At 42.5% G+C, this 26787-nt stretch overlaps 1 protein-coding gene and 1 long non-coding RNA gene across 2 annotated transcripts in view; one reads left to right on the forward strand and one right to left on the reverse strand.

Annotated features, from left to right (window-relative positions):
* The window catches only part of CACNA2D4 (calcium voltage-gated channel auxiliary subunit alpha2delta 4), a 168469-nt gene that overhangs the window by 41164 nt on the left and 100518 nt on the right, over positions 1 to 26787 (forward strand). The window contains exons 13-23 of the mRNA XM_079992286.1: positions 3581 to 3658; positions 5616 to 5696; positions 8432 to 8506; positions 10390 to 10476; positions 12113 to 12184; positions 17328 to 17389; positions 19042 to 19109; positions 19749 to 19794; positions 21051 to 21148; positions 23422 to 23515; positions 24387 to 24482. Coding sequence (XP_079848412.1) covers positions 3581 to 3658; positions 5616 to 5696; positions 8432 to 8506; positions 10390 to 10476; positions 12113 to 12184; positions 17328 to 17389; positions 19042 to 19109; positions 19749 to 19794; positions 21051 to 21148; positions 23422 to 23515; positions 24387 to 24482 — 857 coding nt within the window. The remainder of the gene's footprint in view (positions 1 to 3580; positions 3659 to 5615; positions 5697 to 8431; positions 8507 to 10389; positions 10477 to 12112; positions 12185 to 17327; positions 17390 to 19041; positions 19110 to 19748; positions 19795 to 21050; positions 21149 to 23421; positions 23516 to 24386; positions 24483 to 26787) is intronic.
* On the reverse strand, positions 14823 to 25210 carry LOC307225396. The gene is made up of 3 exons (XR_013842969.1): positions 24734 to 25210; positions 19352 to 19513; positions 14823 to 16938 (listed from the first exon to the last, which is right to left on the reverse strand). It is a non-coding gene; the product is annotated as an uncharacterized lncRNA (long non-coding RNA).

Raw genomic sequence — 26787 nt, forward strand, 5'->3', positions numbered from 1 at the left:
GCTTTTTGCTTCTATGTGATATCCTTGGAATTCCATGGTGATCCAGGCATAGCATGACTTACATCAGGAATGGAGAACTGAATCTGGTGAATGGGTCAGATCCCAATGTCCCTCACCCTGCATGGGCCAGGTTTGACAAGTGAGCAGAGCTGTACATCTGCCGATCAACTGATAACACAATTTTTTGCCTGCTTAGTTCATTCATTGCAAGCCTTGATTATCAGATTGGGGCTTGCAAAGTACTGTGCATGGTGTTTTGTAGGCACTGCTGATCAGTGGTGGCTGCAAACCCCCTTTTGGCCCAGAAAGGATCCAGTAGTCTGCTATAATTAATCTTTTAACACATATTTACCTGCCCCACAACTGACATCATATGACATCAGGTGGAGGGTAGCTAGGCATGACTTGGTCAAGGGCCAGGCTTCACAGGCCATATGGGGCTAATTAAGTCTGTGGGCTGGAGGTCCCCCACCCCTGACTTAAGTGGTATCTCTGTCCCCTGTGAACTCTGCAGAGACACTTTATAAAAGATTATCAACAGGAAAAGAGATTAGCTTTTCAGCTCAGGAAATGGGTCATTCAGCCTCCAGCCCAGTGGGGCTTCAGTGCTGTAGTCTGTTATCTGTCACACAGAGGAGCTGACATACATTAAGGTGTCAAGTATTGTCCTTAATGACTTAGTCCAAGATCCAAAGCAAGGCTAAGTTTGAGGAGTAGAGGAACAACACATAGAAACAGAGATTCATTTTTTTGCTTTCCTGCAAGTTTCTGCTACTAAAGAGACAATCTGGCCCTGTAATTGAATAGTACCTTGTCTCTTTGGCAGTGGGGACTTCTGTGACCAAAAAGTAGAGTTCCCACTCAAATTTTGCACAAAAAGAAATTCAGGATGCATTTAGAGGTTTCTCCTCAGGAGTGAGGCCCTTGAGCTGTAAAGGATTCCCCATCACTGATGTATTTCTGTCGCTTGGCCATAAGTATATGCCTACTGATGCAAAGTGTGCACCATAACACTTTAGTGTGAACCCCACTAATAGATCAGAGTTGATGTTCTTCTTGGTGGCCACTAGAAAACAAAAAAAGATGACGTGGCCAAGTTTATGTGCTTTGTACATGTTGCCTCAATTCCCATATAAGGCATCTGCTTACGGCATCCTTGGGCAGTTGCCAGGTCCCCAGTGCCACACTAGGCCCCAATATAGATCCTCTACTTTTTCCTCCCCGGCCCACTGCTCAGAGCTGTACCACCTTGCTCATGTATTACAAGCCCATGGAGTAGTGCTATAGTGGAAGCATTGTGGGGAATGAAGGGCTAAAGTAGATGTGATATTAAATGCATTTAGCATGCTAGCTTTCAGAAAATAACATATCTTCTTGAAACAGGGTAATATCTATCAGGATCGAGCAGCTGGGAATGGAACACTTAACCTCTTCTTCCCCTGCTGCAGTTAGAATCACTCCTCTGAAGGCAATTCCCCCCCCCCCCCGTGTGAAAAGCAAGGGAGGAAAGGGTGAAACTCCTCCTTCCTGCCCACTGTGATCCTGATAATTATCTGACCCCTCAGTAGCAGATTCTTGAATTAAATACTTAAAATGCACATTAAATGCATGTACTATCAGGTCTAGATTGGCCCAGAAATGATGACTAAAGACAGGTGTCTAACACTAGTTGGAGCACATCTTCATGTGCTGTTGCTGTCCACACATGCCCACAATTGCCAGATGGGCCCATCACTGGAGGAGGGGAGGAGGCCAACTAGAGGGCACAGGGTCCCTGTCAAACCCAGAGCTGTCACTAAAAAGGTGCATAGCTATTTATTCTCTTATGTGAGATTGGACATGAAGTTTTCATGGTAGTTTGTTTTGCCAGGCCTACTGTATGCTAGAAGTTGTCAGCTGTGCAACTTGCATTGTGTTTTATCAGTCTTTGCTTTGGACTGTTTCAGAATGGTTTTGCTCCTGGGTTATTAGCTTGCTCCTCTTACATTTCTTGCTTGCATTTGTCTCTGCTGCTTACTGTATGTATCATTAGTTTGTGTGTTCATTTGTCTGTCCATTCATTAATGTGTACATTCATTTGTCACCCACATCTCTTGCTAGCTGCCACAATCTGAGGAGGTAACAATCTGCCTTGTGTTCTGTGAACACCAACTATTTCTCTGGGTGTCATTAGTACATGTTCTGTACTAGTTTATCTAGCTGTAACTAAACCATACATCCACAGTGGGGAAAAGTTGGCTGTACAGCATGGAAAGGATATGGATAGCTCTGGATGTATTTGTGAGGTTGTGATGTGCTGTTGTAGAGTAGAACTTCAGAGCATGGCCCATGGGCTGGAAGTCTCTGGTACAAATCTCCACTTGACTACAAGCTCACTGGACAGCCTTGCACAAGTAATCTATATTAAGACTGTCCCACCTTAAAATAGCAGAGTCAGGATTACACGGATAATGTATGTGAGGTGATGTGAATACTTACAAAAGGCTCTCCATAGGTCTGAGAAACATTGATTGTTTGAGATTATGTACAGGAAGTCTCTTTATTTAATTTAATTTCATTCATTTCATTCCATTTCATTTCTGATATATACTATACACACACACACTATATCTATCTATCATCTATCTATCGTGTGTATATATATAGATAGTTTGTGTATATATATATACATGTATATATATAGACACACACCCATACACACACACCCATATATATATACATATAGCATGTACTGCGGCATGTTTAAACTATGCTTATTTCTGCTGCATAATTTTTCCAAAATAAATGTCAGCCAACTGATTAAAAAAATCCAGCATTTGGTTTATCTGGCTGCTGTTTTGATTGGTTGGCTCTCAAGGACCCCCATGCTGTGAAATGGTGATAATAGACCACTTCTTGACTTTGCTAAAGGGGAACAGCTGTACCAGGCCAAATGGGTTGCTTCTCCTGAGAATAGATACCATGTGTGTGTCTGTGTTTTATTTGTGATGTCTATGTTTAGTGTTTTATACTGTAATCATTTCATGCGCGCACACCCTACATTATCTGTTTCAACCTTCCAATTATCCAAATTCACTGTCTTCTGTGTAGTGCCATGTCAGTTTATCCTTGTGTGATCGCCATTCCCGTTTATCTGAGGTTCTGGTAAATGTCTCACATTTGGGTAGGCCCTGTGTGCTCTTCTTCTCTCCCCTGGTTTTCATGTATGCCCATTGTATCACCTGCATTAATTTATCTAAGTCTTTTTAGAATACATTGTATATATTGTTCATGCACCTATGATTATCATGTGCTTTGGCTATGTCTTTGTGCCTCAGGCAATGCCATGTTAACCTGGACATGTATAAGCGTCCTCACTAGTAAATATTATATTCCACTGTTTTGGATACTCCCTGCCATCTTTGATAAGGCACCTTTTTCACCCTCCTCTAAATGGACCATTTTTCTAGCATCCCTTAGGCTTTTTTTTTTTTTTTAAAGGGCGCTTTTCAGTACACTTTTTCTGCTGCATTTCCAGTGGTGGCTTATGCTCTTACTGCTGTCCCACTTGCTAATATGTTGCTTGTTTTCTATCTGATAGCTCTTTGCATCTCAAGCCCAAAGCCTCTTGCTCATGACAACGGTGGCTATGCCAGTTTTCAGCAAGAAGAATGAAACGGTAAGCATGATGCTCTCAGGGAGATACTTCTCAGTGTGAAAGCAGAGAGAAGGCTAATGCAATGGCAGATCTTCATAATATGCCGCCTGTGTGAGGCTTTTTGTCACCCTCCCTGCAGCACTCGTGGCACTGGCTTAAGCTAAGCTTTGGGAAGGAGGGATGAGGCTCTGGTGGAGTGCTGGAGCCCTCCTATCTCCTTCCAAAAGCTCAGTAAGTGTTAGAAAATGAAGCTTAATTGGTTTACGACCCCAATTAGCTGCAGTTTATAGCGGTCCGGCACGCTCCTCAGCCAAGCTGCGCCGATCTGCGTCTCTCCGGTTTCGCCTTGCAGAGTAAAAACACAGCGGAAAAAACTGTTGCTTGCTTAGATCCAGGCAAACACATCAGGCACTTGTGTGTCCATTTTATCAGTCTTTTATTACAGCACAATATTTACAACTCAGCATTTCTCAGATAAATTCTCCCGGACTTCTAGCACTCATGGCTAATGGCTGCTGTCTCTCTCGAAGACACAGAGACAAGTAAGGCAAAACTCCTCCCACCTTCCAAATTACACGTCAGAATGTGAGGCGTCACTCAGAACATCTTAACCCTGTAAGTTCTGAATCCCAACAGTAAGCACTTGCCTGGCTTTGGGAAGGAGGAAGGAAGTAGGAGTGTGTGCACCTGGTGGGACTGAACAGCTCACACTACTGTGAATCCACCTCTGGCAAATGTTGTGATTTGCAAAAGTGAAACTATATAAAGGATAAGTAAGCCTTCTGACTCTCTTGGACCAGCGGGCACATTCTGAATTTTGAGAAAGTACAAGGAGCACCAGTCACAAAATGGCTGCCACAGGGTATGTGTTGGTAGGTAGATCTTGGACTTATTGTGTTAAAAAAAAAAGTGGAACCAATAAGTCTGCTGTCCCGTGCTCTAGATGACTTCTGTTATCCAGGGCAGATGGTGTAATGCGGAGAGAAATGTCCTCTTCCTCACCTTAGCAGAATAGGATTTTCTTACAGTGTATGTGGGACTTACATATGGGTAAGTGGGCCCAGGATTACACTGCAATGCTGCAATTCTATGCACGCTTACCTAGGACTATGCCACATTGAACAGTGGAACTTACGTCTAAGTAAACAAGCACAGGGCTTGTGCTGTCAGTAAAATAAATAAGTATTGGTTCTAATATGGGGACCAGAAAGATATTTGCTACGGGATGTTTCAATGGTTGCTACCATGACTTTTTAAATTGACTAGAAACATTCATGGAGGATAGGCCTGTTATTTGATATTAGTCTTGACAGCCAAGAATGAAATCTCATTGTTCAGAGTCAGTATAACTCTGACTAGTTGATCAACAATGAGATGGCTATTCCCTTTTTTGCTTGTTCTCAGGGGTATTGCCCTGGTGCACTAAACTCTGTCCATTGACCAGCAGTCTTGTTGGTTAAGAGAACAGAAATCTAAAAATCAAAACAAATGAGAAGTTGGGTGGAAACAAATTTTCTTTGGTGGAAATGGACAAGGGAGGAAGCAGCAAAGCTATATAGGTAACTTAGGAAGTTGCCATATACCTTGTCAGACTATTTGCCCATCTAGTATTGTCTACTTTGACTGGTTGCAACTGTCCAGGGTCTTGGACAGAGAGGTATTTCCCATTACCTGATACCTGATCTTTCTGAGTGAAGATGCCAAGTATTGAACCTGGGACCTTAAGTATTGAACCTGAGACCTTCTGCATGTGTGGTACCACTGAGCTGTTCCTGCTGCATTTGTAACTCTCATCCACCTGGAGTTTACTGGTTAATCCAGTCTGCCCTTCCTTGTTTCATCACCGCGGTCTGTATGCTTTGTCACACAAATGAACAGCAACTCTGCAAGACCAGATGGTGGGGATGGGGGAAATGATAATTAACCCAAGGAGAATGGAGTAGCATGTTGTCAATTTTAATTTCTTCTTATTTTACAGAGATCTCATGGCATTCTCCTGGGTGTGGTAGGCTCAGATGTTCCTTTGAGAGAACTCCTTAAGCTGGCTCCACGATACAAGGTAAGAATCAAGCTAATACAGTCCAGCTGTTATCACACAGTTTTGGCAATCTCAGAAGAATGTCCTGATATTGATAACAAAGCCACCCTACGGAGTACTGCATCTGTTCACAGGCAGCGCTGCCACAAGTTGTTGAGACGGTCACTAGTTTAGATAGATTAGGAAAATTCATGGAGATTAACTCTGTCAAAAGCTATTAGCTGTTACAAGTAGGACCTGCAACAAAATGTTTTAGTTGGAGTGTTCCTTTTTGCTGTTCCTGTCAGTTAGTGATGATTTGATAATTCACCATTCCATACTCTCTCCCACCCATTTCTCTCTTTCCCACCCCAACAATCAATCAACATTCCAGGCCACTGAGCACATTCACTCTTCACTAGATTGCATTTGTTGTTTTGCGGGAATAGAATCAATGTTATTTTCTAAAAAAATTTTTACTTCTGCAGACCTAGGGGTTATCCTAATCCTTTTGAAACTTCCCTCTTACGCATGGACTATTCCATTTTTGCTACATAAGGACCAACACTTGGAGAACTGAAAGTGCTGTTGGTATTGTTATGAAATTGGGGTGGTCAAGATGGTCTCTTGGAGTCCTTTCCAACATAGTGATTCTAAGTTTGTAGATTCCCTGAGGCATATCTGGTGTAGATTCCCCAACGCGTATCTGGACAGAGATTTGGACTTATGAATAGTTATGGAAAAACTGAGCACCCAGCAGCTATTCTGGGTCCCTTCTCCCCTAAAGAATGCATTGAGCCAGGTCTGTATTGGAAGAAAGAGCACACAGTGTCAGGCTGAGAGCAAGTCACACTCTTTTCACTCCCCTGCTCCCCTGAAATCTCACTGCAGAGCAGTGAGCTTTTGGGACATCAGTTGGGGTGTTTAAGTTTTGAATCTCCATCGTTGCTTAACATGTATATTTGTAAATAAATGCAGAAAGTACAGAATGCCATATGTCCCCTGTAACCTCCGTCCAAAAGAAGCCCAAACCAGATACATGGTAGAACTTGTGGAAATTCCTAACTAAGAACTGGGGTGCACATAATTTGTTGTTGGCACCTGGCTGTCTCGAGAGGCAATAGAGTGCACCTCCAAGGGTTAAGTCAAATCGCTGCATTATCAGCACCGAAGTGACCTCCCTAGGAGGGCATAATAGTACATAAATGGAACCTCTGTGCCCAGAGACAATATAACCCTGAACCCAAGGACCAAGAGCTAGCAGTGGATAGTTCATGCCTTGCTTAAAGGTAAAGGGACCCCTGACCAATAGGTCCAGTCGTGGCCGACTCTGGGATTGCGATGCTCATCTTGTTTTATTGGCCGAGGGAGCCAGCGTACAGCATGACTAAGCTGCTTCTGGCGAACCAGAGCAGCGCATGGAAACACTGTTTACCTTCTCACCGGAGCTGTACCTATTTATTTACTTGCACTTTGAAGTGCTTTCGAACTGCTAGGTTGGCAGGAGCAGGGACCAAGCAATGGGAGCTCACCCTGTCGTGGGGATTCAAACCGCCAACCTTCTGATCAGCAAGTCCTAGGCTCTGTGGTTTAACCCACAGCGCCACCCGCGTCCCTGTATGCCTTGCTTAAGAGCTCCTTAATGATATCTGACTGGTCATTGTTGGAAACAGACTGCTGGGCTACATGGACTTTCATCTGATTCTTAAAGGCAGTTCTTCCATTCTTAGGTTACACTATTCTGGGAACACTAAATAACTGAATGAGGGACCTGGTAGGAAATGTAGGTAGTTACTAACTTAAATCCTTTTCAGTAAAATAAGGATAAGTAGCGACCTTCTTTCCTGCTCCCTGCCACCATTTATAGCAGGGGTGTGAAACCTGTGGTCTTTGGTCTAATATCATGTAGCAAGGAAGGGGGGAAAGAGATGGCAGAGGCAAAGAGAGAAGAAAGGGAATGCCTGTCCCTGTCTGGCCCCACCCACTACTGGTATCTGGCCCCTAACAGATTACTTCTTAGGGAACGTGGCCCTCTACAGAGAAAATGTTCCCTGCTCCTATTTTATAGTACGGAAGGTCTGCAACTATCAGATGAAAATATCAGTTCTATATCTAAAGACATTTTTAAAGGGCTTGGTTTGTATGTCAGTCTAAATGTGCACAACTCCTGTGTAATTGAAGTAGAAAATATGGTGCAACCCCAGAGATTCATTTGTGCATGAATATGTGAGTGAGTGCATACTTGCATGTACCTGATACTTCATCACACTCTTTTGACATATTGTAAGAACATTAAAGTATTTGGGGACTGAAACAGGATATGATTGAATTGCCAGGTGAAATTTAATGCATTCAGTTCTGTTTATGGTTCCCTGCAGGACCATAGCTTAGCAGCAGAGCACATGTTTTGCATGCAGATTCAGTTCCTGGCACCCTCCAGATTCTTTGAAAAACAAAAACAAAAGCAGGTTGTGCGTGATGGGGAACACACCTGCCTGAGACTGCAGAGAGCCACTGCCAGTAAGCCTAGATAACACTGGGCTGCATGAACAGATAACCTGACCAGGTGCAAGGCAGCTTCGCATGTTCCTAATCGATGCATTTTCAAATTTTGCCTGGTTCCTTTACTTTCACTATCAGTTCATCAATATTATCCATGCATTTCTTCAGTTAAAGGCCTTGGATGTTGTCATGCATAAGTACTTCACTCATGCCGACACTGCATCAGGGGCTTGGATGTTAATGAAGTTAATTGTTATCATACTTTTGGTTTAAAGCTGGGTGTCCATGGATACGCCTTTCTGAACACGAACAATGGCTACATTTTGTCTCACCCGGACCTCCGGCCATTGGTAAGTGACCCAGAAACACCAAGACCTGGTTCACGTGATCCAGTGCAGTGTGATATCATCCCAAACACACCATTCTTAGCTTTGGGACTACTGTGCTACAACTATCATTCCTTGCTGTCTCTGAGTTCAAGTTTGGAATGTGAGAGTGGTGGCTGTGTATTCAAATAAAAGTAACTGCACAAAATGGCAGGTTTACAATGGGGAGAAAAAAAATCTTATCTCTCATCACTAGTGATGTCATGGCCACACAGCCACATTCCACACCACACTGCATTCATAATTGATTTATTTTATTTTGAAGCTCTGTACCCTGCCTTTCATTCCTGTGGTTCTCGAGGCATCTTGCAACAGGTTGTAATAATAATAATAATAGTAATAATAGTAATAATAATAATAATAATAATAATAATAATAATAATAATAAAACTATTTATCATTTATACCCCGCCCATCTGGCTGGGTTTCCCCAGCCACTCTGGGTGGCTCCCACAAGAATATTAAACAGAATAAAACTTCAAACATTAAGAACGTCCCTAAACAGGGCTGCCTTGAGATGTCTTCTAAAAGTCAGATAGTTGTTTATTTCCTTGACATCTGGTGGGAGGGCATTCCACAGGGTGGGCGCCACCACGAAGAAGGCCCTCTGCCTGGTTCCCTGTAACCTCACTTCTCACAGTGAGGGGACTGCCAGAAGGTGGTTAATAATTAATAATAATAATTTAATAGGACAACCTCAAACTCATACACAGAAACACCAAAGCTCAGTCCTCTGACTGATCAATGAGACCAAATTATGCTTCCTTCCTGCTCTGAAACCTCAGGGCAACTAGCATTTTGAGTTAAGCGTTCTTTTTGTCAAGGAGGGGAGGAAGCAATCTTCCTGCAACTGCTCCTTCTCTGGGCAGTAAATGGGACCAGATAGGGATGGACAGGTCAGTCTGTTTCTGGCCCATGTCAGTTTTACATGTGTTCATTTACAGTAAGCCCACAATTTACAGAGGGCTTACATTCCGGAGATTGTGACTAAAGTCAAAATTGTGTATAGTCAAAATACATAGTGTTCAATCCCACATAGGGTGGGGTTGCCAAAGTCATTTTCCCCAGAACCTTGCCCTCCCCCCCCCAGTGTAAAGCTGAATGTGCACAAGTTAAATGTGCATAATTTGTGGGCTTACTGTATAAGTCTGTTTGAACACCATATTATTATTATTATTATTATTATTATTATTATTATTATTACTACTACTACTACTGCAGAAAATTTCACATTTTTTGATATCTAATTTAGTTCAAAATACACATTTGTATATGCATTTCAGCCTAAAAGAGTCCATATTTTAATATGCATTTTGGAGAGGGGAGGGGAGACAAAAATTATATTGCAAAATTTGTAGATGTGCAAAAACTGAAGTGCTGTTGTCTGTATTAGTATGGGAATTGCAAAGCAGGCTAGTTCATTACAAATGTGAAACAAATGAAGTCCTTCAAGTCCTTGAACTTCTTAACTGGCAAGAAGATGCTTCCTTTCTGCTTTTTAGCCTTAAGGGTAATGGCTGCATTATATTGGATGAGAGTTGCAGCTTAGGGTTGTGTGGTTGTGTGTGTTGTGGTTTGAATGATGGGCAAAGGTGACTTTCCCTAAAGATACGGGCTAGATGGAAGAAAAATGCCTGGGTCCTTCACACCAACTGAGCGACCATTCCTTGTGCAAAAATAAACGTACTTCGATATACTTTAGGGAATAGAGACATGTGCCTAATTATCTATTATCTAATCACCTAGCAAAGATACACCGTTTCTCTAAAACTGAAAAGAGTATATTTCAGGGTTGTTAAGCAGCAGAGCAATTCAGGAATGCTTTCTATCTCACTTCTCAACTGCAGTATAAAGAAGGGAAGAAGCTAAAGCCCAAACCAAACTACAACAGTGTTGATCTTTCTGAGGTGGAATGGGAAGACGTGGATGAAACTGTAAGTGTCTAAACGGGGATTTCAGAGCATGCTCCTTCAGCTCCCACCAAAGTGGGTTCTTAGCAGGTCACAGTAAAACTACTGGGGAAGGCTGTAGCTGAGTGGTAGGGCATCTGAATTGCATGCAGAAGGTTCAATACCTGACATCTCCAGGTAGGCCTGGGAATCTTCTCCGTAGGACCACTGAAGAGCTGCTTGCAGTCAATGTAGACAATACTGAACTTGTTGCACCAATGGTCTGACTTGGTATAAGGCGATTTCTTATGCTCCTATGTTCACAAATGCCTTTGGAAAGAGGAAAGCCTTTATGGTGCATTAGAAGAAAACAAAAGATTGGGCCAGATGAGCCCATTGCAGGGGCTGCAGAGTGGGGTGATTCCATCGCTGTGGTGCACAACAACTAAAAGGCCAGGTTTCTTTTAGTCACTAGACTAAGGGCTTCTCCACACTTACTTTCCTCTGCTGTTTCCAGACACGGTTTGCACATTAAAGATCCATGTCCAAGTACCCTTTATTTTTCCCAGTGAAAACCCGCTCTTTAAAGCTCAATCGGAGCAAATGGCAATCTGCAGAAAACCCAAACTGATGTTTGCTCTGATTGAGCCCTAAAGAGTAGTTTTTTGGAGGGAAAGCTCTGGAGCAAAAAACCCCAATGCTTGGGCATGGAGCTTTAAAGTGTGGACCTATGCCTGGAAAGAGCAGGAATGTTCTCTCTAGGGAAGTTTGCTGGGTGCCTTCATTATACACCTTTAGGCACCAGGAAAAAGCATTCCTTTTTAACCAGGCCCTTGTTTGATTTGATTGACATCCTATGCCCTTTTAATTTTTTTTTTTGGGGGGGGAGTTATTGGGTTGTTGTTTTTGTTTTGATTATATATTTTGTGGTTTTATATTTTGATATTGTTCTGTGAACTGCCCTGAGACCTCCTGGTATAGAGTGGTATATTAATTCTAATTCTAATAATAATAATGATGATGATGTGTGGATAACCTCCGAAAGTTGTAGCATGCAAAGGATACCTGAAAAGATCCAAAATTGAGATTTAGTTCATATCTTAGTATATTTGAGTTTATACTCTTGAGAATAAGCCAGGCCAAAGTCCTTTACATGGGTTAGAAGTTGGGTCCCTGGCCTCTCCAGTAAAAGAATATATGCGCTTGGTGTTAGATTGCCACCCACATTCAGAATAGAGATTTCTGGGCTAGGTAGATCAACAGTCTTGATATATAATAAGGTACTCATGTTAAAATGTGTGATCAGATGAGTTCTTTTGGCAAAAAAGTACATCAAGGCTTGTGTCCCCTTGCTGCCCTTCACCTGTTCACAGCAGACAGCAGTGCACTTGGCAAACACAACTGCTGCTTGAAGTATGAATCAGCCCTGATGGATACAGATCCCATGCTTAATTGAAGTAATCAGATGTTGTAAAGTGATAATTGCATCCCAGGATGACTGAGATCAATAAAATTATCTCATCCTAACTTGCTGTCCGCTATGCTTAGCTAAAGATGTGCTTCTAAAAGGGGGAGAAAAGAAAAGCTTATGTCAAAGGCTCCTGCCTATTGCAGGCCACTTTAAAGCAGATGACCGCAATCCTGGCTGGAGGCACTAATTCAAATCTGTTCCCTTCTGCAGCTACGAACAGCAATGATCAATGGGGAAACAGGTGACCTCTCAATGGATGTCAAGGTGCCTGTAGATAAAGGGGTGAGTATATAATTTCTTCTTTTGGTACCCTGCATTTGGAACAATTGCACAGAATTAAAGCAAATTCACATAAAATCATAAATGTAGCAATAAATGTACAGTTCAAAACAAGTATTTAAAAAAATACATAAAAGTCACAAATTTAAACTCTTTAAAAAAAAACAACCCTGAAGATTTACCTAAAATGAATCCTATAGCCACAGTCTTTACCAACCAACCAAAATGTTACTGAGAAAGTTCTCCAAAAGTTGGTGGAATAAAGAAGACTGAATTGGGAGCAAATAAGATTATGCTCCCGGGGTTACTGGGACAAAGAAGCAACAATGGCTGTTTTTGAAAAGTCATGTGTCCCAGTCTACCCTGACATGTTGCTATGCACTTCCAAAGGAGATCTATCAGGGCCTATGTCTTCAAGCTTCTATGTAACATGTCCTTCAATCACTACACAACATTATGCAGTTTGATTTCTTTTGACTCTGTATCTGTGCATCACTTACATTAAATTCCAAATTTTCTAATGAAAAATTTACCATTGCCCTCCTTCTGTTTTCTACTTCACAAAGGACCTGCAGAACATTATCACCCCAGGGAAATGGAAGCCATAAGAGGAAACCATATTCTGCTCCAGTGCAGAGCAGTGAAACTAAGTGAACTTTTGAGGGTGTTTCCAGCTTTACATTACTTTACTAATTAACATAATTTTGTTCTTTGCAATACTTCTTTCAAATCCTACTTAGAATTATTCAGGAGGCAGAACCGCAGTTTTTGTGTGAAATTGAATCATTTCTTGCAAATTTGTATTGCTGTAGTTATTTGTCATGAAGCTCCCTGGGTGCAATACAATGTTTCATTTCTAATTGCCTTATGACATTTTAGAGGAACCTAATTAGTTATCCCTTACCTACCATCATGTCTTTTCCTGTTATTGCTCCTTAGAGTTTTCTGTCTTATTATGGATTTTGTTTTGAATATTTTTTTTCCAGCGGCCTGCATGTTTCTTTCGCCCTTTTCTGCCCATTTTAACCTTGAGATACACAATAGTTGTGGGACTTGCTTATTTCTTAATAAGCTGTAATTTACATTACGTAACATAATTACCCTAAAGTATTACAGACGCATAAACACAGAATATTATAATTCATGAGAGCCGCTGCCAGTCAGTCTCAAGAATATTTAGCTAATGTTATAGAATCCTGGAATTGTAGAGTTGGAAGGGACCCCAAGGGTCATCTACTCCAACCCCCTGCAGATGACAGATGGCCATCCTTCCTCTACTTAAAAATCTCCAATGAAGGAGAGTCCACAACCTCCCCAGGGAATCTGTTCCACTGTCAAATAGCTCTTACTGTCAGAACTAAGAACTAACTTAGTTGGTCTTTAAGGTGCTACTGGAAGGAATTTTTTTATTTTGTTTTGTCAGAAATACATTTAGTCAGAATCTCCTTTCTTTTAACTAGAAGCCATTGGTTTGAGTCCTTCCCTCCAGAACAGGAAAAATCAAGCTTGCTCCATCTTCTGTGTGACAGCCCTTTAAATATTTGAAGATGGCTGTCATATCTCCTCTCGGTCTCCTCATATCCAGGCCAAACATACCCACTTCTCTCAATTGTTCCTCAGCAGGCTTGGTTTCCAGACCCTTTGTCATCTTGGATGCCATCCTCTGCACACATTCCAGCTTGTCAGTATCCTTCTTAAATTGTGGCACCCAGAATTGTACATAGTATTCCAGGTGTGGTCTGACCAAGACAGAATAGAGTGGCAGTACTATTACTTCCCTTAATCTGGGTGCCACAACATTGATGAACAATGGAAGGCAAGAAGGTGGGTGGGTGTGCCAAATTTTAGCGTCACACTGGGCACTGCTGGAATTTAAAGGCCCAGTGTCCACCACTGCCACACACATGCTTTTTTGCCGGGTGTGTGTGCCCTACTGCCGCCTCTGGTTAAACCTCTTGACAGAACATTTCTCCCCAGATTAATATTCTTATGACCTGACATCTGCTGTGGAGGCAGTCCATACATCAACCATTGTTTAAGATACCTTCAACTCTCCTGAAAGCTAAGTGCAGTGGTTAAAGTGTCAGACCAGGACCTGGGAGACCAGGGTTCAAATCTCACTCAGCCACAAAGCTCACTGGATGACCTTGGGCCAGTTAGTGCCTCTCAGCCTAACTTTCCTCACAGGGTTGTTGTGGGGATTAAATGAGGAGGGGGAAGAGCAATGTATGCCACCTTGAGCTCATTGGGGGGGGGGAAAGGTGGGAAATAATAATAATAATAATAATAATAATAATAATAATAATAATAATAATAATAATAGACCAATTGTCTTTACCCAGTTTTACTAGCCTTTTTATAGCTCCTATACATTTTTCTTATGCAGGTTGGCAATGCAATTCTTTCAGCTTTTGGATCCGCCATAAATTCAATTAGCTAATGGTATATTTTTCTCTTTCTCTCAGAGCACAATGAAAAAGCATTTTAAAGGTTAGCAAAGAAAGGTCCCATGGGAGCTTATGCCATGCCTTTTCTCACCTTCTTCCTTTTCCACACACACACACACATTAACTTCAGCCTTTGCTTGCCCTTGTTCTGTGCTCACAGACTTTCAGTCGACTTTCAAGTTACACAAAATAGCTCACTTATCCCTTAGTGTTTATTAATTAAATATTGGAATTGAGATTGCAAGACTCCTTTGTGTAAATCTGTGTGCGTGGTATAGAGTTCATGTACTTTACCAGTTAACATCAGTACTCAGACAAAAACAACAGGGAAAAGGAAACTGGCAGAGTGGGGAAAATCTGATGAAATCAAGTTTTATCTGTTTCTTTCATAGGCACCCCTGCACTGTATCATGTCCTGCTATAGTCGAGAGTGTCTTGTCACTTTTTGTGTCTGGCAGAAGAGTTACTCAGAAATGCTTTTTAAAAACAAATATTTTATTACTTACTCCCCCCCCCCTAAAATAAAACTGTAGTATAATTTTCTCTCAGCAATTCAAATGGATATTTCTTAATACAAAATGTTTAATAGTGCCTATTTTTATCAGTCATTTTTCATTTTCTTTCATTTCCCTACTTTTTTTTTTTACTGTTTTCTCTTACTTTAAATATAATGACTTCTCTTCCTGTCCTATTTTATCTTTGCAATAACCTTGTGAGGTAGGAGACTATGCTAAGAAATACTGACCTGAACACACTGAACACACAAGGCAGCCCCTCGTGTGAAAGGAAGGCACTTCCACTTGCATAAAAAGGGTCCATGTCTCATTTTGGGATTCACCCTCACCCGGGACACATACACATCCCACACTATGCCAGAGGAATTACCAAGTGGCTTTTCAGGAGCTGGAAGGGGCTGCAGGAATGAGGTGGGAAAGCCCTGTTACAATCCTGGCATCTATTACACTTCACAAGTGTATCCTAATGTGGAATGATTCTTGCCTGGTTTTAGTGGACTAGAATTTGTCCTTTTTATGCTTATGGGTGGCTGAACACTTTTATTATTCTTATGCTTTATTCACTGTTAATGGATTTTAAGTGTTTGGTAATTTCTGTATGTTAATATTTTGTAAGTCACTGTGAAGCGTTTTGGAAAAAGTGATGGACCAATATGTTTTTATGGCAGGGTAAGAATCCGAGAGTAAAATATTAAAAGTGACCCAAATGCAATAAAAGTAATAAGAATTGGACACACAGAGGGAAGCCTTGAATCTTTCACAGTTATAAGTTGAGGTGGGCATTTTCCTTCCCCTGCCCTGCAGGCTGAACATAGGGAAGCCACCTGATTCTGGGCAGCCAACACACAAACCTTCAGGGCTGTTGGGCTGTCCATGCTTGGCCAGTTAATGAAGTCAGCCAAGATATTTTTGAAATGCTCAGCTGGCAGCCAGCAATCTATCTTTGTGATGCATGGACAGTTCTGCCTCGATCCCCCCCGATGCCTGCTGTCATTGTGCCAGATGGATTTCCAGTACACTGAGGATTAGTGCTTAGCGGGCAGGAGGAGGGGCAGTGGTGGAGAGAGAGGAGAGAGAGACAGTCTCATGTGACTGCAGTGATAGTGGAAGTGAGCTACAAGGACAGAGACTCTGATCCTGCTGCTCTGCTACCTTCTCTCTCATGTCTCCAATCCCTTTGGTAACTCCATCTAGCCCATCTGTTGAGTTATGGCAGGTCTGGCACAGATAAGGCTCTTTGGAGGGTTTTGCAACACTTGAGGTGTACTGAAGCAGGGCTGGAGCAATCTGCCCACGGATTTTGCTGTCGGTGGTCTTTGCGTTCTAATCCTGTCCGCCTCCAGCACATATTGTGTCGCTAGTGTGCACCTGCAAGAGAAGTCTGAGCAAGCTGGCAACAGGTTTGAGACCTCACTGTCACAGATAATCCTATTTGGAAAGGGCCCGCAAGAACATCAACCTGCGAGTTAGCAAAGGGGCAAGCATTTGATGGAGGGCTGCTTAACTGGAGGTCTGAGGGCTTCCCATGGCAGTTGGTGTGGATGCATCTAGTCCTGGAGCAGGGTTATATGGATTTAATAACTCATCAGAGTCACTGCTGCAATGAGATCTACTGGAAGGATTCTGCTTCTCTCCCAAAGTAGATGTTAAGTCTCATGAACTAAACTGTCACAATCCCTTCAATGTACTTTATTTTTTTCTGTCCTGAATCTTCCAACTTTCAGCAATTCTAGTGTTGTGACAGTGGGAGAAGTGCTTCTCAGATGCTACCTGCTGCAACCTGTTGGTGCATCGCCTAAAAAAAAGTGAAATATGTTTGTGTTTTTCTTCAATACTATTCAGTTGTTGTTTTTCAATTCAGGTATACCAAATTAATTAATCACTTCCAATCCATAAGATTTAAGTTTTCTTTAACCAGGGGGTTGTCTTTGTCTTGAGATTCTTTAATGCATGTATGGAGTGACTCCTGTCTGGTGTTCCAAAAAAGCAACACCCAAGAAAATAATCCTGCTTCTAAATTCCTCCAATAAGAAGACAACACTCTTTAGGTGACGGAGCAGGACCTTTGGAGAGATCCTGACTATCCTTGTTGAAATGCAGCCGCTATTTGGACATGACCAGTGGTCACATTTAAGAGACAAAACTACACTTCCGGTTGTGATTTCTCTCTCTCTTCTTTTCCAGAAACGGGTTCTCTTCCTCACTAATGACTATTTCTTTACTGATATCAGCGGCACACCCTTTAGGTGAGTGGGACGGTCCCTTAGAGCAAGGGTTGGGAACATGTGGCTTTCCAGACGTTGCTGCACTGCAGCTCCCACTGTCCCTGACCACTGGTTATGCCCATGGGGGTTGATCCAACCACATCTGGAGGGTCCCCGGTTTCCCACCTCTGATTTATACTAATTTAAGAACTTTAAAAAGTGACTACAACTTACCTCTGGACCTCTGGAATAAAAGAAAAGGGCATCTAAAATGCAGCACTTGATAGCTGGGTGGACTTCATCTACAGCACATCTCATTTTAATAAGCATTGTCCATGTTTATATGGGCTAGGAGGTGGGAGACATCTGCACAGTCAGACCACTTGCCTTGGCTCACTTGTGGAGACATCTAGATTGCTTTTAATTAAGCACACGGTAGTCTCAATGGTGAGGTTAATCTGAGGAAGACCTGCTTTAGGACTGAAGTGGCGCTGTGGGTTAAAGCCTCAGCGCCTAGGGCTTGCCGATCGAAAGGTCGGCGGTTCGAATCCCTGCGGCGGGGTGCGCTCCCGCTGCTCGGTCCCAGCGCCTGCCAACCTAGCAGTTCGAAAGCACCTCCGGGTGCAAGTAGATAAATAGGGACCACTTACCAGCGGGAAGGTAAACGGCGTTTCCGTGTGCGGCTCTGGCTCGCCAGAGCAGCGATGTCACGCTGGCCACGTGACCCGGAAGTGTCTCCGGACAGCGCTGGCCCCTGGCCTCTTAAGTGAGATGGGCGCACAACCCCAGAGTCTGTCAAGACTGGCCCGTACGGGCAGGGGTACCTTTACCTTTACCTTTATAGCCCTTCCTGGACTATACCAAATATAGGTGGAAGATAACATGCTCTCCCTGTATTTAAAATGAAAGCCTGGGCCTCAGAGAGACGGACACTTCATATATTTCAATGAACAGCAGGACCTTGATAAAGGAGAACATAAATATATATCCAACTCTGATTGCAGTCAAACTGGCATCATCCACACACCAGAGGGAGGCAGCTGCAGGCTTGGGGAAACCATCAAAGTTTGGAGAAGTACAAAACATATTTTTTTAAAGCGTTAAGGATTGGGAAATAGCTCAATGAAGAGTGGGTGTGACCAGTGGCCACAAAATACTAACTGACCTAAGGTGGGGAGTAGGGATGGAAAACGAGGTAGGTTACGAAATAGAGTATCCTGGAAATGGGGATGGGTGGCTGGCTTGAGCAGGATTAAGGACACTTTGTTGCTGTCCTCACTTGGTCATATATTCTCCCAATGCCGTCCCAAAGTGCTACATTCCTAGAAGGCCTGCACCATATGCTGTTACTTTTAAGGACTTAGTTCATTCTCAGGTCCTTTCTAGCCTTATTCTTTTACTGGTTAGTTGCATTCCTGTAATTTGGAATTTCACAATGTATGTTTCAGTAATGAGAGTTCAATTTAAGTGATGATTCACTACTTAAAAATCAGTTTTTCATGGCAGCATTCAACTTACGCTATCAAAATCCAAGTTTGACATTTTAGAATGTTAATTCAGCAATGTGTAAATGAGGAGAAATTTTCAGTGCAAGTAAGTTGGTGTTTATTACAGTAGTAGCTCCACCACACAATACAGGCCTTTGCAAGTCTCCTTGCTGGAAAACATTTTCTCTTTCATCTCTTAATCCACAGTCTGGGAGTCGTTCTATCGCGAGGGCATGGTGAATACATCCTGCTTGGGGACACTTCAGTGGAAGAAGGTAGGATGAATGGCATAGTTTCATCAAGCAATCACAGGGAGAACTGATGGAACATTGCCTTGTTTTAACACAGCTGGGTTCATATCTCAAACTGTTCTTTCCTTTGCCACACAACACTGCCACATCTCCTAAGTATTTGAATCAAGAGCTTGGCAATAGAAGCCTATTAATTAAATCCCCGAAATACATACTATGGGAACACATTCCCCAATTTAACCAAATAAAAACTGGTTCATATGTACCTGTAGTGAGGAACTTAAGGCCTGGGAGTAGGATATGGTCTTCCTGGACTCTCTGTCTGACCCCCAGGACCTTTCCTGGGCCACACCCCTTTCTCAGAATGTGGAATTTTAGAACCCATGGTTTTATAACACATCTAAACCATGTGATTCAAACAGGATGACCTATAAACAGGAAATGGGTTGTGATCTAAAGAGGGAAAATAATTTAAACACCCCCACAGCCTGAGCTCACATTCACTGAGTTCTAGAGGTCTTATCTTCACCCCCTGAAAATTCACCCTCCCATTTCAATTCCTGGGGGAAAACACAGGATACAACAACATGTTGAGCATACAGAGGAATTCATAAGACTGTGAATAAATGAGTCTTTATTGCACCATTTGCTTTTTGGTTTCAGGTTTACATGATCTGCTGCAGCCAGACTTGACTTTAGCCAATGAATGGTAAGTGGCAGGAATTCTTCTAATTTGGGAGGGACCTGGGAAGGAGACGAGCTGCTGCTTGGCTTTGGGGACTTTACATTGAAGGCCTTGAGAAAATATGGTCCTGGCATCTAAGGGGCCAAAGCTCAGTGGCAGGTGACATTTTTGCATGCAGAAGGTCTTGTGTTCAGTCCCTGGAATCTCCAGTTAAAGGATCTTAGCAGTGTTGGAGAAAATAAATTATTTTTGCCTGCTGCCCTGTATGAACCAATGCCCCGTCTTCAGGCAGCAACATTTGTCTATGTAAGTCTGTATCCTGAGGAACAATGTGGATCCCATGAAATAACTGCACTGTGTTATTTTAAACTTTTTGTGAGGAGCCTAACTTCCCTAGATGCTAAATAAACAAACTGCACAACTCCACCCCCCCTTAAGTTAGAACTACGTTTTCTCAGTAATCTTTTATTCTTATCAAAACATTCTCTACAGTAGCCCTAATCCAGCTCCATCACTGATATCCTCAAATGATTGATTGTTGAGCTGCACCCACTTAGCATGGATATAATTTGTAGCTGAAGTGCAGAGCTATATTTTTGGAGCAATTTGATTCAAGTTCTTGCCTTTGCTTCCAGATATCTATGCAGTGAGGCATCTTGAGCAAGTGCATAGACCTAGAAACCAAGTAATATTCTTTGTTCCTGATGCACTGATATGGGTGCAAAGGATGGTTTTGATGTTACTTTCTGGACCAATTTTTCAGTCACAGAACATGCCCTAGGGCAGGGGTCAGCAAACTTTTTCAGCAGGGGGCCGGTCCACTGTCCCTCAGACCTTGTGGGGGACTGGACTAGATTTTGGAAAAAAAAATGTGAACGAATTCCTGTGCCCCACAAATAACCCAGAGATGCATTTTAAATAAAAGGGCACATTCTACTCATGTAAAAACATTCTGATTCCTGGACCGTCTGCGGGCCGGATTTAGAAGGCGATTGGGCCGAATCCGGTCCCCAGGCCTTAGTTTGCCTACCCATGCCCTAGGCCATAGGGTCTCCATTACTGTGAGTAGTGGACACTTGGGTCCGGAGCTGGCAGGTCTTAGCCATGGCAACTGTCTTCATTTCTTAAGTATATACTGGAGATCAGAAATCATAGGAGTTGTTCCAACTGAGGTTTGAGCTCCATCCCAAGCATGCAGATTTGCCAGGACACCTCTTATGAGTGCAGAAAAGTTGTCCAAAGGAACTTCTGAATCACATTTTTGGTCTCTTTCTTTCTAGGATTTATTGCATTACAGATATTGATCCAGATCACAGGAAGCTGAGTCAGTTAGAGGCCGTGATCCGTTTTCTCACAGGAGAAGAAGCTGACCTGGAATGTGAGTTCTGAAAGATTACTCCTGGAATACATCCTAACGTGAAGCCTTATTATGATTAGGGATGGGAGAATCTGCCAATTTTGGTTTCTCTCTGTTTCTCGTTTTTCCGCTCTTAAGTTCAGGTCTCCAGATTTGCTTTTTTTTTTAAAGTCCTCATGAAGATTCATCAACATTCTAATGGAACACATTTTTGTATGCAATTTTGCCTTAGTATACACTTTTACAAAGCAAGTTTCCATAATATGATGCATTTTTGTATATTATTTTTACTAATAAGTGCATTTTTATGCACACTACAGTATATGGCTACAGTATTCGTGGCTGGAGAAATGCACTGCAACATTTGCAAAAGTGTGAATTTCAAAGGATGGTTCATGTATTGTTTCAGAATGCGTTGATTAGGTAGGTTTGGCTTTAAATGCAAAATGAAATTAATTTCTCCACCATCCCTACATATGATAGCAAGTTACTTCATCTATGTGTGACATTGTCGCTATTCAAGAGAGGTCAGATCCCATAATTGCAGAAGTGGAGTACAAAAGCATTAAGCATGAATGAAGCACTGGGGCAGTCAAGATGTTTAACCTGTGTGCCACATCCAAAATCCTTGTACGATGGAGAGCCACAGTCCTGCCACGTCTTCTTCCACATTCCCCCCTTTTCTGTCTCACCTGAGGATTCCTCCTGTCCAGCGTACAACATGCTGTGAGGTCAATGTGCCCCCACTGTATGCTGACGATGTAATCAGTATGGTACCACTGCCTACTCATAATTAATTCTGACCCTGCCTTGGTTTTCAAATTAACTGCAAATTGGAACTGGCAGGTTCAGCCCATGCCTAGGCAGATGGTGACATCCACCTCTTCTCATTAATCTCCCAGCTTTGTTCGGTTAGTCAGAGGCATGCTGCTCACTGAAAATGAAAGTTGAGCTTTCGGCTATCATGGCTTTGATTGCTAGCAACTATTAATGTATCTGTCTCTCTTTATGTATTAACTTAACCTTTGTCTCCCACTGTCACATCTGCCTCCTTCATAGGAACATAGGAAGCTGCCTCATACTGAGTCAGACCAATGGTCCATCTAACTCAGTACTGTGTGTGCTCACTGGCAGTGGGTTTCCAGTGTCTCAGGTAGACCTACTTGGAGATGCCAGGGATTGAACCCAGAACCCTCTGTATGGAAGACAGAACCTGTACCACTAAGTTATGATTTCTTCATCTAGCTTCAGCCTATCAGCCCAGTAGCCTGCCTTTTCTAGGCAAGGATGTTCTGGAGAGCAAACCTCTCTCCAGAGGCTTGAATGAAGTAGGACTCGGGAGGTAAATATGCCTCATTAACAAGAAGAAAGTTACTCTGAGTTAAGCCACCTATTTGTTTCAGCCAGACAGGGACATCCAATATGGTACTCTTTAGATGGTGTGGAATTCTAAATTAGACTTCTAAAGCCAAATCTATCAAATTTATACTTTCTTAATCGATATGCTAACCGAATCTTGCGGTTTTTAAACATGCATATATTGGGAGAAAGTGTGCATTAAAAATGAATATATTAGTGAAAATAAAATATAAAATGCATTATATTAGTGGAGATTGTTTGCAAAAATGTGTACGTTAATCAAAACAGCATATAAAAATGTGTTTTAAGGAGAATTTTTCATTAAAATGCTGGTGAATTTTCATGATGATTGTAAAAATTGTTGCAAAATGTGGAGAGCTAAATAAGTCTCTTTTAGCTGTACTGCACTACTTTTTTGTATTTGAATTATTTTTATTGTATTGTTTCGTGTGACTTACTTCAACTGAAAAGGATTTTTTAAAAAAAGAGGTAACTAAACTTAAGACTGGAAAATTGAGAAATGGAAAGACAGTAGGTAAACAGCGTTTCCGTGCGTTGCTCTGGTTCGCCAGAAGCGGCTTAGTCGTGCTGGCCACATGACCCAGAAGCTGTACGCTGGCTCCCTCGGCCAATAAAGCGAGATGAGCGCCGCAACCCCAGAGTCGGTCACGGCTGGACCTAATGGTCAGGGGCCCCTTTACCTTAATATATGAGATAGTTTGCGGGTGCTTTGTACCAAATTCTACAAATGGTGAATAAATACAGATTCCTAGATCCTAGCATAAAATTAGGAAAAGACCATGCATGCAAACCATGCATTAGGGTCGATAAATGTACACACATATAACAAAAGAAGGTATTCAAAGCGTCATAAAACCTTACTTAGTCTTTACACTTCGTCTTTCTCCTTTCTCTCTCTTCGTTCTCATGCCCAGGCGATGAAGAATTAGTTCAAGAGGTGTTGTTTGATGCTGTAGTAACAGCACCCATGGAAGCCTACTGGACAACATTAGCACTCAACCTGTCTGAGTAAGTGCATGCTCCATAATTTAAGGCAGGTTTTGCCACATCTAAATATGTTCTTGCTGAATCCAGACTAGATTACTTTAATGTGCTCTATGTGGGGCCTATTAATAATAATAATAATAATAATAATAATAATAATAATAATAATATTAATATTACCATCTTATACCCCACCTATCTGACTGGGTTGCCCCAGCCACCCTGGGCAGTTTCCAGCATAATAAAAGCACAGCAAAACATCAAACATTAGAAACTTCCCAATACAGGGCTGCCTTCAGATGTCTTCAGAAAATTATGTAGTTATTTATCTGTTTGACATTTGATGGGAGAACATTCCACAGGGTGGGTGCGGCAACTGAGAAGGTCCTCTGCCTGGTTCTCTGTAACTTCACTTCTTGCAGTGAGGAAACTGCCAACAGGCCTTTGGAGCTGGACCTCAGTGAACAGGCTGAATGATGGGGGTGGAGAGTTAGCTTTTCCTCATAGGGAATGATTTCTTAAAGAAAGAAAATAAGAAAGCTGCAGTTCCGCAGGCCAAGAATAGAATCCCATCACCCTCTGTAACATTGGAAAGTGGTGATGGTGGTGACATGTGTGCGGTGATTGCATAGGAACATTGGAAACTGCCTTATGCTGAGTCAGATGAGTCTATCCAGCACAGTATTGTCTGCACTAACTGGCAGCTACTCTCCAGCCTTTCCCAGCTCTTCCTGGAGATGGTGGGAACTGAACGTAGGGTCTTTTGTATGCAAAGCCTGTATTCTATGCCCCACTAACTTCAGGTTGTTTGGTGCAAAGTATATTGAACTGGTTCTGCAGAAACCTAATGCTATATATATTTGTCTCTCTCTTTCTGTGCAACTGCATCCAACAGTGAGGCTGAAGGAGGGGTGGATATGGCCTTTATGGGAACTCGGGCTGGTCTTATAAGGAGTGCTCTCTATGTTGGAACTGAGAAACTTTCTAACAGGTGAGTCCTCTGGATGCATATCTCGGAGACATTCCTCCTCCATTGCCCCTCAGTGTAGCTTAGGACGACTGAAATCAGAATGAATGTACTTGGAGTGATCATTCAGCAAATGCACAGGAAGTATAATAACCATTCCTTTCCTCTCAACAACTCCTCCTGTCATTGTCAAACCCTGCTACTTAATCTTTTGCAAATATTGAAATCCAAAGGGTATCAATTTACAAACTGATAGTTTCCTTATATTGACTTACCACATGGCTTTTGGGTTTGATTTCAGGATGCATAAAACCAGCAAACATTATACATTGATCTAGAGAATCTAGCCGCAGATGGTTGCTGTCTCCCTGGAAAAATCAGGAGCCAGCCTAAAACCCAGTCACTACTTTGCTGCGTGTTTGTTGATTTTACTTATTACAAAACCAGTCTCAGGAACCCTTGCCTTCTCCTTCAGACTAATCTGAGATCACTTTGGGAATGTGTAAACGTCCCCCAAAGGCTCAGGCTTCATTTTGATTCAGGGCTGACTATTGCTTGGCCCCAGAGCCTGTTTCAAACATTAGGACTCCTTCTCATCCCCCTCTGCAGTGCACAGGAAATTGTGTGGGTTGACAAACACGCTTGTCTTGATCCAACCAATGGTTGGGCTTTCACATGGGTATCCCAACCTAGGGCTACGCTAGATGTTCTTTTTATTGCATACTGTATTCATGTTGCTATCAGTGCAGTCATACACAGTTCCTCTTCTAATACTGTTTGAAGTTTCAATTGTTTTGGGGCGGTCATTCCCAGTCAGTGCATATCCTGTAACATCCTGCTGAAACCTCATAACTTTTCAAACCACAAATGTTCTGGGGAGTTTTTGTCCCACTTTTGTTGTGCTATAGCCCCTCAATTAAAAGAAAGCAGAATAAATCCAGCACTAATGCACTGTTGTTGCAGAATACACCCACAATAAAACACCAGATGGGTGGGTCCCCCTAATGCGAGGAATGAGAACAAATGAGAGCCACACTTGTGGCTCCTTCCTCAATCGAAAGCCAAGGCTATGTTAGACTAGCCATTTCAGAGTGCCAGGATGAGTGTACCTCTGTTCAGAGCAGCACTTTATATGTTAATCTTTGCTCTACACAGCTGCATACCTTCTGTCATCTCACAGACAAAAATAAAGACACTCTGTATAACATCCCGCTTTGCCATCCCAAAGTCAGTGCTTAAAGGCCTTTTCACATTTTTCACATTGTTGAAGGTGGTCCTCCAACTTCTGTCTTTATTTAGTCTGCAGTAGCAGATATATGTGTGGGTGTGGGAGATATACTTGCCTGTTGTTGTTATATTTCTATCTATCATAAGAGGTTGCTCCCTTATTTACCCTAGAAATAACCCTGTAAAGTTAGCTGTGAAGTGTAAACCCCTGTGAAGGGAGATTCACTGATAGTCTGGTGTACTGTGTCCAGTTTAGTAGATGGTCAGGCCGATAGTTTGGTGTACTGTGTCCTGTTTAGCCCGGAGAGTGAAAGAATTAGGGGAGACAGGATAGATACTCTCTTCAAATATCTGAAGGACTGTCACGTGGAAGATGGAGCAGGCTTGTTCTCTGTTGCTTCAGAGGGCAGGACTAAAACTAATAGGTAGATGCTGGAAATTGCAGGGAAGCAAGATAAACCCCTATATGACTTTGGAACAAATTGTGTCATGTAGCAGTGGACTGTCCTTCACTGGGGGTGTTCAAGCAGAGGTTGACTGGCCATCTGTCAGTGTCTCTGTACTTGCATCAGGGCTGGCCTAAGACATTTTGGCACCTGAGAGGAACCTCAAAATGGCACACACGCCTTGGCCAGGGAAAAAGGGGTGAGTGAAGATCTACACCAGGAACAAGGGGGGAAGTAAATCAACATTAGCAGACTTTTGAAGTGGGAATCAAAGGCAGTCATGGGAGGAAAAGGGGTCTGCTCTGAATTATACTGGGTGGGTGCAGAACCCAGAAGACCCAGAGGACATCCCCCAACGTTTCCTTCCTAGGGGTGGGAGGAGACCAGCAGAGCCTCCTATTCGCTGAGAGGCCACTGTAGAGGTGGTGTGGAAGTGCTGCTGAGGAGGCATCAGATCTGGCCTCCAAGGATTGTGCTGCAGCTATTGTTGCTACTGCTGCTGCAGTGGCAGGTGATACGTTCCTTGGAGATCCCTGTGGGTCCTGCTGCCCGAGGTTGTTGCCTTATAGGTGGCTGGCTCTGACTTGCATCTTCCATTTCAGAACCTGCACAGAGCAGGGGTTTGGGCTACATGGCCTCCAAGATCCCAGCTAACA

The sequence above is a fragment of the Podarcis cretensis genome, assembly GCF_951804945.1.
Source record: "Podarcis cretensis genome assembly, chromosome: 10".
Lineage (NCBI taxonomy): Eukaryota > Metazoa > Chordata > Lepidosauria > Squamata > Lacertidae > Podarcis > Podarcis cretensis.